This window comes from Macadamia integrifolia, unplaced genomic scaffold (assembly GCF_013358625.1).
Source record: "Macadamia integrifolia cultivar HAES 741 unplaced genomic scaffold, SCU_Mint_v3 scaffold1424, whole genome shotgun sequence".
Taxonomy (NCBI): domain Eukaryota; kingdom Viridiplantae; phylum Streptophyta; class Magnoliopsida; order Proteales; family Proteaceae; genus Macadamia; species Macadamia integrifolia.
The window spans coordinates 51,904-68,522 of NW_024868199.1; the positions used below are offsets into that span (position 1 = coordinate 51,904).

The 16,619-nt window shown below is 41.0% G+C and overlaps 1 protein-coding gene across 3 annotated transcripts in view; it reads left to right on the forward strand.

Annotated features, from left to right (window-relative positions):
* Positions 1-16,619, forward strand: part of LOC122063697 (hepatocyte growth factor-regulated tyrosine kinase substrate) — a 58,577-nt gene that overhangs the window by 25,521 nt on the left and 16,437 nt on the right. For all 3 annotated transcript variants that reach the window (XM_042627390.1, XM_042627389.1, XM_042627388.1), the window contains exons 4-5: positions 12,708-12,903; positions 12,980-13,080. In XM_042627390.1, the coding sequence (XP_042483324.1) occupies positions 12,708-12,903; positions 12,980-13,080 (297 nt within the window). The remainder of the gene's footprint in view (positions 1-12,707; positions 12,904-12,979; positions 13,081-16,619) is intronic.

The window sequence follows — 16,619 nt, forward strand, 5'->3', positions numbered from 1 at the left end:
TTGAAGGTGCAAATCGAACTGGTGAAACCACTAGGAGATTGTGAAATGTGAACATTGCAACAAGCATACCATACCTAGCAACATGTTGGAAGCTTCATTGAAAACTTGCTGATTTTGAGGTAAAGCGTGCTGCGCTTGGTCGATCTAAAACCAAAGCCAATCAGGTTGAGACTATAGACACCCCACCTGCAACTGATATAGGCCTCTTGTAAGAGGAACTCCAGGCTTTTATACGTATGCTAAAGGTTTCTAATTCATCAACTCCTGCCAATTCAGTCCCTTCAGATTCCAACTTTGCTCATTCAGGCTTTTGTTTGGTCGTCATTGTCCCTTGGTTGTCTCTAGTCCCTGGATCATTGACTCTGGTGCCACTGGTCACCTGACTATTTCCTCCAGCTTATTTCACCAGTATTTTCCTACCGCTGGGAGAAATAAAGTTAAGGTAGCAGATGGCACCCTACCATCTGTCTCGGGGGAGGGTTCTATTCAGTGTTCTTCCTCTATCACTTTATCATCAGTTTTACATATTTCTAATTTTACTACTAATTTATTATCCATTAGTAGAGTTACTAGGGACCTAAACTGATAAGTAACTTTTTTTCCTTCCTATTGTATCTTTCAGGATTTGGTAATGGGGAAGACGATTGGATGTGGTATGGTGTAGGGTGGTCTTTATTTACTTGATAATGGTTGTCTTCCTATGGTTGTAGTTTTTACTACCTCTCATCAGCTACACTTTGCTTCCTTTGATTTACATCAATGGCACTATCGTTTAGGACACCCACTAATTGGGACCTTATCTCTTTTATTTTTGCATTTAGTTAAATGCTATAATAGGGATTAATTTTTTTTTGTTAGGCTTATACTTTGGCTAAACAAAATCGTTCCAATTATTTACCTTTAAATAAAAGTTCTTCAATTTTTCATTTGGTTCATTCTAATGTGTGGGGTCCGTTTCGTCGGACATCTATTTCTAGGAAACGAGGGTTTGTGTCTTTCATTGTTTGTTACTTTAGAACTACTTGGGTGTATATGATGCAACACAAAAGTGAAGTTTTCATTTGTTTCAGCGGTTCCACAAGATGGTAAGATGGTTCAGACCCAGTTTAATACCACTTTGAAGATACTTCAGAGTGATAATGGAATAAAATGCATGGAGGTCAGTTTAAAAAATACATTGTTGACTAGGGGATCCTTCAGCATACAAGCTGCGTTGGTGCTCTTGCTTAGAATGGAGTGGCTAAAAGCAAGAACAAGCATTTATTGGATATTGCCCGAGTCAGGACGTTTGCCAGACATGTTCCCTCTCAGTACCGGAGTGATGCTGTCCTCAATGCTACTTAGTCAACCACATTCCTACTCAAGTTCTAGATTCTTGGACTTCTGTCGATGTTCTTCAAGGGGACTTTTGGGTGTACCTGGTATGCTAGGGATTATCACTCACTAGGAAAATTGGGTCCTCTCTGGGTTATCCTCCTACATATAATGGATACAAGTGTTACCATCCTCCTACTTGGCATACTTTAGTAACAATGGATGTTGTGTTTAATGAATCCGTTGATTACTACTCCTCGCCACTTCTTTAGGGTTGTCTGGTATTGATAGTGAAGAGGTGACTCTGAATCTGCTTGCTCCCCACTCGTGTATCCACCATTCTTCTTTGAAGGTCCTTTTGTTCAGAAAGAGAATAGGGGACAAAGACTGGTGTTCCAGCTCAGGGAGAGATAGAGACTACTATTGCGACTTAGGGGGTCATGACTCCTTTCCGAAGAACTACTGGTGAATTTCAGAGACAGATTGATGATTCAACTTTTCAGGTCTATCGTAGGGGCCACACCAGAAATAAGCAACTTCAGACCATCACCACCACTGTAACACCTTTACACATCCCCTCGCTAGCCCTGGATCCAGAGCTGACTGAGCCTGTTACTTCAGATATATTTTTTTTCTTTTAACCAACCTATTACTCTGAGAAAAGGCACTAAGACTTGTACTCAACACCCCATAACCTATGTTGTTTCGTATGATTCCCTTTCTCCCTCCTATCGTGCTTTTATGTCTTCTCTTTCCTCTATTCGTGTTCCTCAGAATTGGCAAGAAGCTCTTGTAGATGGAAATTGGAAGGCCCCAATGGTGGAAGAAATGGATGCCTTAAAAAGGTTACTACATGGGAACTTGTGACTCTTCCTCCTGGGAAAAAACCAGTTGGTTGTAAGTGAGTGTTTGTAGTGAAGCAGAAGATATATGGCTCTGTGGATAGGTACAAGGCAAGGCTTGTGGTTAATGGGTTCACTCAGACATATGGAATTGACTACTAGGAGACATTTGCACCTTCCCCCCTCCACCACAGGTGCATTTTAGGCCTTTCCCCCTCCACCGACCCTAATTAATGAGGGGCAGTGGATTGGGGGGGCATATTTGTATTTTTCCTTCTGTCTTGCTAATTATAAATAAAGGCTTGAGTGATCTCATTATTCACTCAAATATTCTACCCTAATTTGGCTGTTAATAGAATTCATCTTTGCAACCGGGGGCAAAGGTCTCTTGGTAATAAATCCCATATGTTTGGGTGAAACCTTTAGCCACTGAGTGTGCCATGTACTGCTCAATTGTCCCATCGGCCTTTTGCTTGATTGTGAACACCCACTTGCATCCAACCATTTTTTTTCCCTCGAAGAGGATGGACGAGTTCCCAGGTACCATTTTTGTCTAATGCCAGCATTTTCTCAACCATTGCAGACTTCCACTTCGGGATCATTTATGGCTTCTTTCCAAACCTGTGGAACTCCCTGTCTAACAGCAATAGGAAGATCGTCCACTGAGGGAGCAACAAGATTAGCAGGGACAATATCAAGTATGGTAGAAATATTATTTGATATTGGCGGATCCAATGGAGTTGCTTTAGAAGGGTACGGTTGGTAACCAATGGTATCTTGTTCTTTGAATCTCCGAGTGTAACTCATGGTTTAAAGTATCTCCGATACCGATACGATACCGTCCGATACGTATCTTAAATTTAGCCGACCGATACGATACACACCGATTTGATACATTGAATTTTTAAAATCCTTTTGTATCGATATATATCCTACAATACATACCGATATGCACCGATACACACTGATACGATACGATACGCATTGATACTCTATGAAAAATATAAAATCGAGGTGAAATGTATGTTTCTGTATGTATCGGTACGTATCGGTGAGTATCAATATGTATCGGTATGTACCGATACAGTGCGCTACGGTCATATAATGGCCAAGATGGGTAATTTTTCAGAAAAACACGATTTTTTTAGGGGTTTTTGTTCTAGAGTTGCTGCCAGCCATATTTCTCTCAAACTAAAGTGGAAATCAAGGTTGGGTTCAAGGATTTTACATTTATGGGACAACTACAAATCTTGAATTCTTAGTGCAATACCCTCAATTTATTGTTTATACGTAATACATGTTATCAATAGCTTTTTTTAACAAATTTTTTATGCAAAAGTGTTTAAAAAAGTATTTCCTATCCATTTATATAGGTATCTTTAGCGTATCTTAGCGTATCTCCGATACGATACGGTTCCCTCTGGTACGTATCTTCATTTTGGCTGCCGATACGGCGACCGATACTGATACTTTAATCCTTGAGTGTAAGTGATCACATCTCTTGCAGGATGATCTGGTGGCTTCCTCCTGAACATGATATATACCCTGAATAGGAGACATATCAATAACTAAAGAGTCTCTCCCACAAGACTCTCCCCCCAGAAGAGGTGACATGAAATATGCCTTAGTCTCATGAAAAGTGATATCCATGATTACATACAAGCGGCGAGTAGGAGGATGATAACACTTGTACCTCTTTTGGGTGGCTGAGTAACCAAGAAATACACACCTCAGAGCACAAGGGTCAAGTTTGGAGCGAGAGGGAGAAGAATTATGGGCAAAACAGACACATCTAAAGACCCGGGGAGGAAGACTGGAAGCAATAGTAGGATCAGGGAGATAAGAGATAGGAGGCTTGAAATTAAGCACACTAGAAGGAACCCGATTAATTAGGTGGGCAGCAGTCAGAACGACATTGCCCTAGAGGTATTTAGGAACACCGACAGCAAACATGAGAGCCCGATCGACGTCAAGGAGATGACGGTTCTTGTGCATAGGAATCCCGTTCTGTTCAGGTGTCTAAACATAAGAATCTTGGGAGATAATGCCATGAGGGTCAAAGTATTTCTAAAAGGTACCATCTATACACTCAGTGCCATTATCACTACGAAGGACCCGATCAGTGGCATTAAACTGGGTTCGAATTATGGCATGGAAAGACAGAAAATAAGAGAAGGCATCAGGCTTACTATGCAAGAGATACACCCACGTCAGATGAGTACAATTATCAGTAAAAGTAAAACCAATGGAAGCCATTCCTATCAATTGCCTTTGAAGGACCCCACAAATTAGGATGAATAATTGAAAAATGAACATTATTTTTATTATCAGTAAGGAAGTAAGAGGTCCATATTTGTTTAGCAAACTCACATACGTCGCACTTAAGTTGTTTCAAACCACAATGTTTAACTAAAGCAAGAAACATGCGACGTAAAATATGAGAAGGGTGTCCTAAACGACGGTGCCACTGGTGGGGTTAGAGAGAGAGCTGTCCGAACGAAGAGTGTGTGCTGCCACAAGAGGAGGCACAATCGATGGAGAGTCCAAGTAGTAGAGCCCATCACGGACCTGACCATACCCAATCGTTGCACTTGTTACCAGATCCTGAAAGAGACAGTGAGTAGAGAAAAAGTGAACAAAACAATTCAACTCCATAGTTAAATGGTAAATGGAAAGCAAGTTAGCACACAATTTATGGATATGTAAAACAGACGGAAGATAAATAGTGGAGGAATAGGACACTAAACTTTTATCGGAGATAGGGGACAAGGAACCATCAGCAACACATACCTTATCCCGACCAAAACCAATATTATAAGTACGAAAGACCTCAGAGCTACTTGTTATGTGATCGGTAGTACCCGAATTAAGTAACTATAAGGGAGAAGTATAGAAAGAAACTAGGAAATTACTTGATTGAGCTAGATTAGACACAGGAGAGGGGGCAAGAGGAGTGCCTAATGGTGTCATTAGTTGTTTGAGGGCAGCCATTCGACCCGGAGAGAACGGTGCAGTAGTAGGGGCACTGTCAGCAGTTTTGGACAGATGGCCCTGAGGGCCTTGTTTCCCAGGTTTGCTCTTATGCCCACCTTTGGGACCACTATGGAGCTTCTAGCTAGTTCCTCTAGTTTGGCGAGGGTGACCAAATAATCTTGTTGAACAGTATCACGAGGAGAGATAAGCCCCTTAGAGGAGTCCTCAGTGGTTGGAGTAGCCAGTAATGCAAACTGAATAGGAACTGTGGGGGGCATTATAACACATGACGATGATTCTCATAAAGAACCAAGTTATATGAATGGAGGAGAGTCAGAAAAGTGTCACGACCCAGAATCTGCACCCTGACTTGGTCATACTTAGGATTAAGGCCTACCAGAAAGTCATATACTCGATCCATTTCATGCTCCTTTTGAAAGGTACAACATTAGCTTGGCTTACCATAGGGACAGGGCGAAAGAAATCTAGTTGTTGCCACAGAGTGCATAAGGTGGAATATAGGCAATGAGAGACAATCCCTTCAGAGTGGTGGAACGAACATTACAACGGATGCCATAGATTTGAGCATAGTTAGTCGCCCTAAGAATAGGATTGGTTGACTGCATCCTAAGTCCTTAGCAGAGTTGAACAAGTGGAAGCTAGATTTGGAAGTTAGAGATATTAGGGTTAGAGATGAGGGAGAAGGGGAGAAGAGAGTAAGGAAGGAGAGAAGTTAAGAGGAGAAAGAGATAGAAGAGGGCAAATCATGGGAGAGCAATGAGAGTTCTTCCGCCTTTAAGTTCAAACTAATTAAAGGAAATCATATAGTCCTCCTTAGGAAGTAACTGAGAAGGAGGAAAACAACTTAAGACTACATAAGGTAGAACAGTTCCTAAAGTTCCTCTATTACATAACTTCTAACACTCTCCCTCAAGCTGGAGAATAAATTTCATACATTCCCATCTTGCATAAGACGGTACTGAACTGGTGAAGATGTCTGCCAATTGATCACTTGTCTTCATAAAAGGTGTGCAAATGTTGGCATAGTCAATCTTCTGTTTGAAGAAATGCTTGTCCACTTCACTGGTTCACAATGAAATGCATGAGAAGAAGGAAAAGATGCAAATAAAGAAGGTAACTGTTTCTTCAGAACAACAAAAGAGAGATGTCCCAAACACTGATGCCAAAGCATCACAGAGTCTATAGAACTACCATCACTACGGCCACATGCATAGCATTGTGGTATAGTAAAGAAAGATGATCGTGGCTCAAGACGGTAGAGGCTGCTCTCTTCATTTCCACTACCGATAATCCTCTTCGTCATCAAATCTTGAAAAAGGCAATGAAGGAAAAAATGATACAACAATTCAAAGATTTAGCCAAAGTGCATGGATATGAAGAACGAAATAAAGTGAAGTGGAAGAGGTAACAGGAATGTTGCCTTTAGCAGAAACAAAGGAGAGAGTACCATCAGCCACCCGAACCTTATCCTTACCAGAGCAAATGGAGTAAGAATCATAATAATGGGACATACCGATCATGTGGTCAGTGGTACCAGAGTTAATGACCCACAACGAAGCAATAGAAGGTGTAGATGTGGAGACATGCATAGCGGAAGGTGATGTATTATGTGAGGTAGATGGGCTGTCAAGTTGAGACATGAGCTAGAGAAGCACTGCAATATCATCCCTAGAGAAGGTGTCGATATCTGCCTGTGAGTGGTCTTTAGGGTCAGTCTCTGTCACAGTAGCATGGGCTGTAGCCTCTCTTATGTAGCCACCTCATGTGCTAGCAGATCCACCACGAGTATTGAGGGGACGACCATGAAGAACCCAACATTGCTCACGAGTGTGCCTAGGTTTCCCATGATGATCACACTATCGGGGTCTATCTCCGCCTCCACGCCATTCTCTATGGGTAGTGAAAGAAAGAGCAGAGCGCTCAAGTGATGGTGCAGAATCCATAGCACCTCTCCTGGCCTCCTCACTCAGTATGTAGCTACACACCTCATCAAGGGATGGATGAGGTGACCAGCCCAAAATTTGTGTCCGAAGTGGCTTATAGTTTGAATTCATCCCACCTAGTAAAATTATAATACACTCCTTTTCAAGGGATCTATAGACCTTGGCGTCATCTTCAGTATTGGACAATTGAAGGTCTCAACAATGATCATACTCCTCCCAGAGTCCTATAACAGGAGTATAGTAGTCAGAAATAGTCATATTCCCTTGCTTCATGGAGAGGGCTTGCTGAAGGAGCTGGTAGACCTTAGCAGAGTCACCTACCCTGTCATAGGTCTTAGAGACACTGTCCCAAATATCTTGAGCACTTTCTTTTTGGATCAATCTCCTTCCTATCTCAGGTTTCATGGAAAAAAGCAGCCAAGTTTTAATAGTAGAGTTCGTAGTTTCCCATTTCTGGTAGCTTGGATTAACGACAACAGGAGCCTTGATAGCCCCATTAATGTACCCTAGCTTCCCTCTACTCCGCAGGGATAACTTCACAGATTGTGACCAATCCAACTATTTGGTACTATCCAACTTCATAAGAGAAATTTGAGTATTGGGATTGTCAAAGACAATCGAACTGGGGTTGGTACGACCCAGCCGATGTAGCTTCTGTAGGTTTCATGAGATCAGACATGATGTAAGGATACCTCTAAAATAACACAAATGGTCATCCAAACCAAAAGGGAAACACAAGTCCTAAATATCTTGTTAGAACCCAAAAAAAAATTCTAACAAGCTAAAAACCATGAAATCTTGATGGAAAATCAATAAAACTCACTTCTAACTCTGGAGCTTCATCCCAATAGCATACACAGGTATCATTGAGTCCCGTGCATCCATCGCAAGCAACCAAATCACATAATGCTAACCATTACAGACCAAACGATTCACATAGAAGGAAAATGGCGATACCTGGCAGCAAGGAGGAGGAGTTGTGTTCCAACAACACAACCAATCACAAAACAATACTTAGGGGGTTGGACAAGAGGCCTTGGGTGACTTACATAGGCCCGGCCCCCACCCCCAACAACCACTTGAAGAGAGAGAGAGAGAGAGAGAGAGAGAGAGAGAGAGAGAGAGAACTTGAAGTGGTGGCTGGCGATAATGCTGGGGGAGCCATTTTTATTGGTTTGAGCTTCAATTAGTACCCAATTAGTACCCCTATGGCCCTATTCACTCTCCCTCCAGGAGAGAGAGAGAGAGAGAACTCTCCCACGACTCCAAGAGTCTTCAACTTGCTTCTAGAGCTCCATCAGGTCTTCTTGTTGAATCTTTTACATAAAATAGTCTATAATCGACCCCTTTGCTTTCTAGGGTTCCAAGAGAGACTCAAAGAATAGGAAGAAGAAGCCTTAGTCAGCTCTCAAACTCCTTTTGGCTTTGATACCAAGTTGGAAGTTAGAGATATTAGGGTTAGAGATGAGGGAGAAGGAGAGAATAGAGTAAGAGAGAAGGAGAGAAGTAGAGAGGAGAAAGAGATAGAAGAGGGCAAATCGTGGGAGAGCAATGAGCTCTTTAGTAGTAGCAGGATCCATGGGTTGGCTAGTCTCCTCCAGTGAGAAGACCAAAGATTGTTCCCACGGATTGTAAGTAGGCAGGCAGGCACGAGACCACGTGAAGTAGTTTTGACCATTAAGCTTGATGGGTCCAGGGTGGGTGGAGAGAGGACTTGTTGCTTACCATCTGAGACCTTGGAGGAGACAACACTACTGGCATCATCACCCACCGTAGTCATATCTCAGAAGAGAAGGATACGTGGAGGGAAGAGCACGGCAGTAACATAGGTCTCGGAGACACCTGCGCTGAGGCGCGACAACCAAGAGGGTCACAACGAGGAGGCACTAGGCGGTTGCTGTGTAGGGATGTGCAGAGACCCGTGGCAGTGCTGGACGGCAACGGTGGCGTTGAGGGCGCTAGGCAGCAATGGAAACAATGGAGGCGCGGCGGTGGAGGTAGCAACAATGCTAGGAGGCATGGTAGAGGAGGAGCAATGCAGGAGGAGGCGTGGCGGGAGGCTCTGGTTAGGGTAGGTTAAGGGTTGCATGGAACTTTGTTTAGTCTGCTATGTTAGACTAGGAGGCCAGGGCCCCCACGGGAGGAGAAGTAAACCAAAGAGAGAAAAAAAGAATATAGGGCTTTTGGCTTTGATACCAAGTTGAGAACCAGAGGTTTGAGAATGATTTGACTTGTTAGTAATGATAGAGATCTTTCTTATTTATAAGAAGATTGCAACCACATTAATAAGGAAAGTAGGGTAACGCTGACCAAGCATTCCTATATACAAGACTTACTACAGTAATTAGTAACTAACCAAGGTAAATAGTAAAATAACTAACGGTCATCTTAACACTCTCCAAATATTGATTTCTAGTTCTGGCTACATATTTCTTGAAGCTAAATTTCTTCTTGCAAATTTGAAAATATGTAATTTATTAGATTGATCCCAGATCTGATCTGATCTGATTTCAAGATTTCTAGCTCAATTGATAATCAATTCTGTCCTTTACTTGATCCTATTGACATATTTATTAATCCTGGTTGTAGTTCTTGCTTCTAGATTTATTCTTTAACCTCGAACTGCATTAGACCTGAACCAAACCTAAGGTCTTCACCATGGAGATTAATCCACGTATCTATGACTTGCTACTTTCAATAAAAGAAGATATTCACTCAATTGAAGAAGGAATGCGAGACATGGGAGCTACTTTGGTGGAGTTTATGTCATAGGAAGGCATCTGAAGAGTTCAATAAAAAAACGTTTCCTCTTTTTCAACCAAAGTCTCTAGAGATACTCCTCAACTTCAGTCGGATGATCATTTAATTCATCTTCAACTCATAGTTGATAATTGCTGATTTTGTGAGAAGCGATAAATTGCCATTTTCCCTTACTTTAAGACTAGGGGATGATTCTCCAACACCTGGGGGGTTGGGGGGATTGATGCAGATGCATATTTGCATCAGACTATTATCCGGTATGGAAGCTTAGACATAAGCTTGGGAATTGGGATGGCCACAAGGGTGCTGGTGGCAGTCTAATAGGATGAAAACAAGCTTTGGGTAGTTATGTTGTAGGTTGGGCCTTTTTATTTTGTTAGGTTTCATTGTAATGGGCTTAATTTAGAAGTCCATAAAGTTAGGGTGAAATTATTAACAAGATTAGTAGTTAAGTGTTTTAGATTGGGATAATGGGATATTTAATTGCTTCTAAGAGTTCTGTTTTGAGTATATTTACTTTCGAGTCTGTGTGTGAGAGTGATTTGGTGTCCCTTTATGAGTCAGTTTAGGAAATTTAAAAGGTCTTTATATATGTAATACACACTCATCTAGTTAGCATATTTTGGGTAAAGAATTTCGAACTTTTTCAAGAGTTTTGGAGCTATTGAGCTGGGTGTTCAGATTTAGCATTTTATATCTGATCTCCTTTCCTCTCACTATTCTAAGATCAGGTGTGATCTTTCTGCCCTCTTCTTCTGTGTTATTCTAATTCTCTAATATCTTCTTCTAGCTCCTCTAAATTCTTCTTTGATTTTCTTCTAATTCTCCTCTCTCTCCAAATATTGATTTCTAGTTCTGGCAACACATCTACTGGAAATGGCCATCTGCTAGAACTGAATTTCTTCTTGCAAATTTGAAGTTCTGCAATTTATTAGATTGATCCCAGATCTGTTATTCTAATCTGATTTTCAAGATTTTTAGATTAAATTGATAGTCAATACTCTCCATAACCTAATCCTATCAACTTCAATATTGATCCTGGTTGTAGTGCTTGCTTCTAGATTTCTTCTAGAACCTTGAACTGCATTAGTATTGCCTCCATATTTTGAAATTTTAACAGTGAAGCAGCTGGTGTTATCTTTTCCTTTGTTGTTTGTTTGATATAGTTGTTTTTGTGGTTGCCTGATATAATTGATATCTGCTTTTTTTAGAGGATCATCTTCTAATCTGTTTTCTTCCATGCTTTGAGGTGTTGGTGTTTCTCCGTGGATCTACTTGTGATCCTTATCATCTGGTCACTTCACTGTTTTGGCAATTTGCCTGAACGTCTACTTTTCTGGATTTTGGTTATCCCTTATTCCCTTAAACAGAAGCAGCATGGATTACCCTCATTTCCTAGGGAAAACGAAAATAACTTGTATAGTTCAGAGATATGCCAATTAGAGGGTTAAGGTGTCTATATCTGTAGCTTTCGAATGTGACCCATATGAGGGTTCCTCCAAAGTTAAGCAGCCAAATTGCTGATCAGTTTCAGTTTTCCACGTGGTACAGCATAAAGAGCACTTGTGAGTTGTGATGCAGAACCCGGGTTACAAAATGGGCCCACCCAAGTGTGCCATAGCCAAATATTTAAGAATGATTGCAATTCTGTAAATAAACTGAATTTGAAAAGGGGAAATGGCAATCTGGTATATAACCAGATATTTTAAGGTTCTACTTAGTAGACAGGGGTATGAAGGGGGATGAAGATTTATTATCTGAGGGCAGACTTTGAACAAACACAAAATGTAGGACAAAACTGGATTAAGTAAAGGAGGGGCAAAAGGGGATCATCACCCTTTTAAATATAATGTTGGGGGGGGGGGTTGGAGGTTGTCTTCAACAGTTCAACCTCTTGACAACCTTACCTAACAGTACAAACAGACCTACCTTTGAATGGCAGTTCTCACACATCAAGCCACGGACTAATCTGAAATCCCAGCTAAGAAATCGCAACTCCCTGCCCTCTTGAATGCACTCACTATTAATCCCAACAATCATAGAGAAAAGGATTAGACCATTCTGCAACAGGCCCTGGTGGTAAAAGAAGAAACAGTTTGCTGGTTTTAGTCTGCAATTCCTAATCAATCAAGGTGCCGTGGCTGAAAACCTGCAGGTTGGATCACTTAAAGGAGTCATTTAAAACTCCAAGACTTGAGGCTGAATGGACAATAACTGGGAGGGATCAGAGCTCATATAGATGGGACTGTTGAGTCAGCAAAACAGAGCAGTGCTTGCTGGTTCATCAATCCGGTACCTGTGTCAATATGGGAGGGGGGAAGAGAAACAAAGAAGAAGAACAGAATAAGATAGGGAAGGGGAACCAGATAGCAGGGAAGAGGGAAAGAGGAGAGAGAGGAGAGGGAGAGAGCACGCAATTACAAGCCACGTAGGGACACCTTAATTGATTTTCTATTTCATCATATCTGTCCAGTGAGTTGGGTACTTGGGTTACAAGCATATTTATAAAAACGAAATTGAAAGTTTCCTAATTGTAGTCTAACGCTGAATTAGAAGTAAAATTTTACTTGACCCAATCTAAATCTATAATGGAATCAAACTCTAACTAAAAATGGAATGGAACTCTAGGCCAAGTAAAAGATAACAAGATAAATCCAAATAATAAATAAATAAACTAATATTAACCTACTAGACCCAAATCCCAATTTGAGCCTGGTCCAAAGAACTGCTCCTGCATCAACTTGATTTGACCACTTTAAGATCACAGAATTTTCCATTATTTCTTGAGTTGCTGCTTGCCTTTCTAACTAATTCTGTTGTACTGTTCTGTGACATTTTCTTTGGTGTCCTCTAGACCTGATGATTCACGGGCTCCAATAAATAGCATTGATGCCGTGACAGATTTGATTCCCAGAATAGACAAAGCAACTCTCAATATGAAGGATGACCAAATGATGGGGCAGGACCTTACTGTGAATAATCAGGACTGCAGGTGTGGGATGCCTTTATGCATTTGTGAAGCCCCAGTCCCGGACCCTTCTCCATTGCAGGTATGATTTAGTAAAAAAAATTCATTACCATCATGAGGGCTTTCTGGAAATCTCTCCTATTTGATTTTTGTGGCAGATGCCAACTGCTTCCACTTCCACCGCACAGTCCAACCCGAGAGTAAGGAAGTCGGACCATGTTCCAAAGAATGCCCGTTCTGTTTTGAACAGCAATCCCAGGTTTGTTAAATCTCTGGTACTGGGTGTTATACTTTATTTCAAATTATATTATATTATTGTTGTATTCAATGATAAATGACCAAGTCCGTAATAACTGTGGAGCAGCATGACCTCCTAAATCAGCTGCAAGAAGGCCAACTAGAGGACAGGGGTTGAATAGGTGCAGCAATTCTCCTAGGATGAGGATGCACCAACCTGCATCTTCTAGTTGGTCATGTGGTTGGCCTGTCTGAAGACCTGAGGCACTAATATGCTCAAACTATCTTGCTAATGTGTAAATATCATCCAGTATCAAGGTCCATGGAGGGTTGAAATAACCACTGATGCTATCACTTTTAGGAATCTCCTTCAAAGTTCAATACCCAAATGCTGTTTTTAAATTTGTGGTTGTACTAACTGCATGTTTTTTTGCAAGAGCTTTGCTAAATGCTTGCCAGAATCATCTGGGGCTTATACACCTTATTTTCTTACTCCTGTCTGTAAGAATGAAGCATCAAAGTTGAGACTTTAATGCTGGGTTTATTGATAGTGAATGTTAAACATGGGTGATTTTGTATTTTCGTTTAGTTTTTCTTTTTGTTCAAATCAGCATTGAAGCTCTCCTTGTCCAAATATGATCCATCTAACCCACTAGCATGGAGCTCATCCTTGTTAAGGTTAATCGTTGGTGGCGAAGTACCATCAAACTGGCCCATTATATATATATATATATATATTTTTTTTGGGGGGGGGGATTGTAAATAGATACCTACTAGTCTTGGATGAGTAGGGGCGGTTTTGTCTTCTTGTTATTTTTCTGGACTGTTATTCCAGTTCTACCCCTGTAACCTTAAGGTTATTATATATGTGAGTGGAGTGGGAGTTACAATACACAAGTTGTACCTCCCAACTGGTTACACATCTATCGCCTCTCTCTCCTTCTCCTTCTCTTTTTCTTGCTTCTAATATTTACAGGGATGAATAAAAATTCATTACCAAAGGGAAATAAAAAATTGTGGGGGGGGGGGGAGCAAGGGAAATACAAACAAATTACAAGGGGAGGGAAGGGCCTGGTAAGAGGGGGTAAAAACCCTGATCAACCCAAAAACAATAAAAAGGGAGAGCCTAATCACATAAGGCAACCAGACCCTACCACAAAAAAAGTGTTGAGTTTATATAAAAAGGGTACTTTAGGGTCAAGTATATTTTTATTCTTGTCACTTATTGTAGTTCCTATTTTTCCCTTTTGCCTCCCTGGGGAGGTGTATGTAATTCTTTACATCTTGTTGGTGAAGTAATATATATGTGGTAGAGAATTCTTTTCTCGACACACAACATTCCACCATTCTCTTCTCTCTTCTCCTCCTTCCTCTTCTTCTCCAATCTTCCATTCCCTTGTTCTCTTCCCATCCTTATATTCTAACTTTGTATCAGAGGCTCATGGTGTTGGTTTGAGAGTCGTGCTACAAGCTTACCACTTCCTTCTCTCCTCCTTGGAACCCTAGGTTACAAAGGGCTTCCAAGGAAGGATATCTATATGAAAATTGAAGAAATCATGAGATAGGCATGTAAGGAGACCATGGAGACGCCAAGGGAAATTTCCGTTTTTGAAGAAAGAGGCACTTTTGGAGCTTGCATCAAGCAAAACCAGGCCTAGGCAGCATTACCGCCAGCCCTGAGTTATTCTCTCTCTCTCTTTCTCTCTCTCTCATCTGGCCAGCTTTGGAGCTGGAACCAGGCCTTTTTGGATTGACTAGGGTGAATTATCACCACTCTTGGACTCGCATCAAGCTCCTTCGAGTTGTTGCTTGACAACTCATTAGTCCTTGGATTATATGGTACCGCCAGCCCTGTTTTGGGTCTTTTTTGCTTTGAAATGCTATGTATTTGTAAGGTATGAGGTTTGAGATCCTTGAGCTCTTATGTTATGATGCTACGCAAGGATTAAAGTATCGGTATTGGTCGTTGTATCGGTCGGCCAAAATTAAGATATGTATCGGAGGTTATCGTATCGTATCGTATCGGAGATACGTTAAGATATGCTAAAGATACACACAAATGGATAAGAAACAATTTTTTAAACACTTTTGCATAAAGAATTTGTTAAAAAAAACTATTGATAACATGTATTATGCATAAACACTAAATTGAGGGTATCACACTAAGAATTCATGGTTTGTAGTTGTCCTATAAATGTAAAATCCTTGTTCCCAACCTTGATTTCCACTTTAGTTAGAGAGAAATATGGCTTGTAGCAACTTTGGAACAAAAACCACTCAAAAAATCGTATTTTTCTGAAAAATTACCCATCTTGGCCATTATATGTTCGTAGCGCACTGTATCGGTATATACCGATACTCACCGATACGTACCTATACTCACCGATACGTACCAATTGATACACACCGTTACTCACTGATACGTACTGATACTCACCGATACATATCGAAACGTACATTTCACCTCGATTTTATATGTTCCATAAAGTCGTATCGGTGCATATTGTATCGTATCGATGTGTATCGGTGGTGTATTGATGCATATCGGTATGTATCGTAGGATATATATCGGTACAAAAGGATTTTTAAAATTCCATGTATCGTATCGGTATCGGAGATACTTGAAACCATAGCCTACACTATGATGCTACACCTTGAAGAATGTGGTTCGTGAGAATTTCTTTGAGTTATATGCTTGGCTTGCTTGCTGGAATTCCTTTTTTTTTTTTTTTGGGTGTTCTAAGAAGACGATTTTGGGTATTGTGTTGCCCGCTTGGTTTGGATCTCAGCTGTGTTTGTTTAAGAGTATCCATACATTATGTCTGATCTCATTGCACCTATGGAAGCTACATCGGGTGGGTCGAGTAGTGCCAACCCCAACCCGATTGTCTTTGATAATCTCAACACTCAGATTTCCCTTGTCAAGTTGGATAGCACCAACTATTTGGATTGGTTACAATCTGTGAAGTTATACTTGAGGAGTCTAAGGGAAACTTGGGTATATTACTAGGGCTCTCAAGGCTCCTGCTGTCACTGATCCAACATACCATAAATAGGAAACTGTGAATTCAACTGTTATTACTTGGCTCCTCTTTTCGATGAAACCTAAGAGCTTTTTCTCTTCCTCCCAAGGTGTTTGGTTATGTTTGTTATATGCATGTTAACAAATACTCCTGCACCAAACTCGACGCCAAGTCTCTCAAATGCCTCTTGGGTATTCTTCCACTACCAAAGGCTACAAGTGTTACCACCCTTCTTCTCGCAGGCAATTTCTTTCCAAAGATGTCACCTTTCTTGAGTTTGTGCCTTTTTTTTTTTTTTTTTGGATGAATAAATAAATTCATTACCAAGGAGGAAAGAATATACAAGGGGGGATAAGAAAGGGGGGAGGATCACAAGCTACAAAGCACTGGACAAGGGCCTGGCACGACAAGCCACATTAGGGGGAAACATCAATGGTGGGAGATAATAGAGACAGGGAGACCCTAGGACACAACAGAGAGCTTGCTCCTTAGGGTGTCGGCAACAAGGTGATGCAGATGACCGACGCAACCAAGTTTG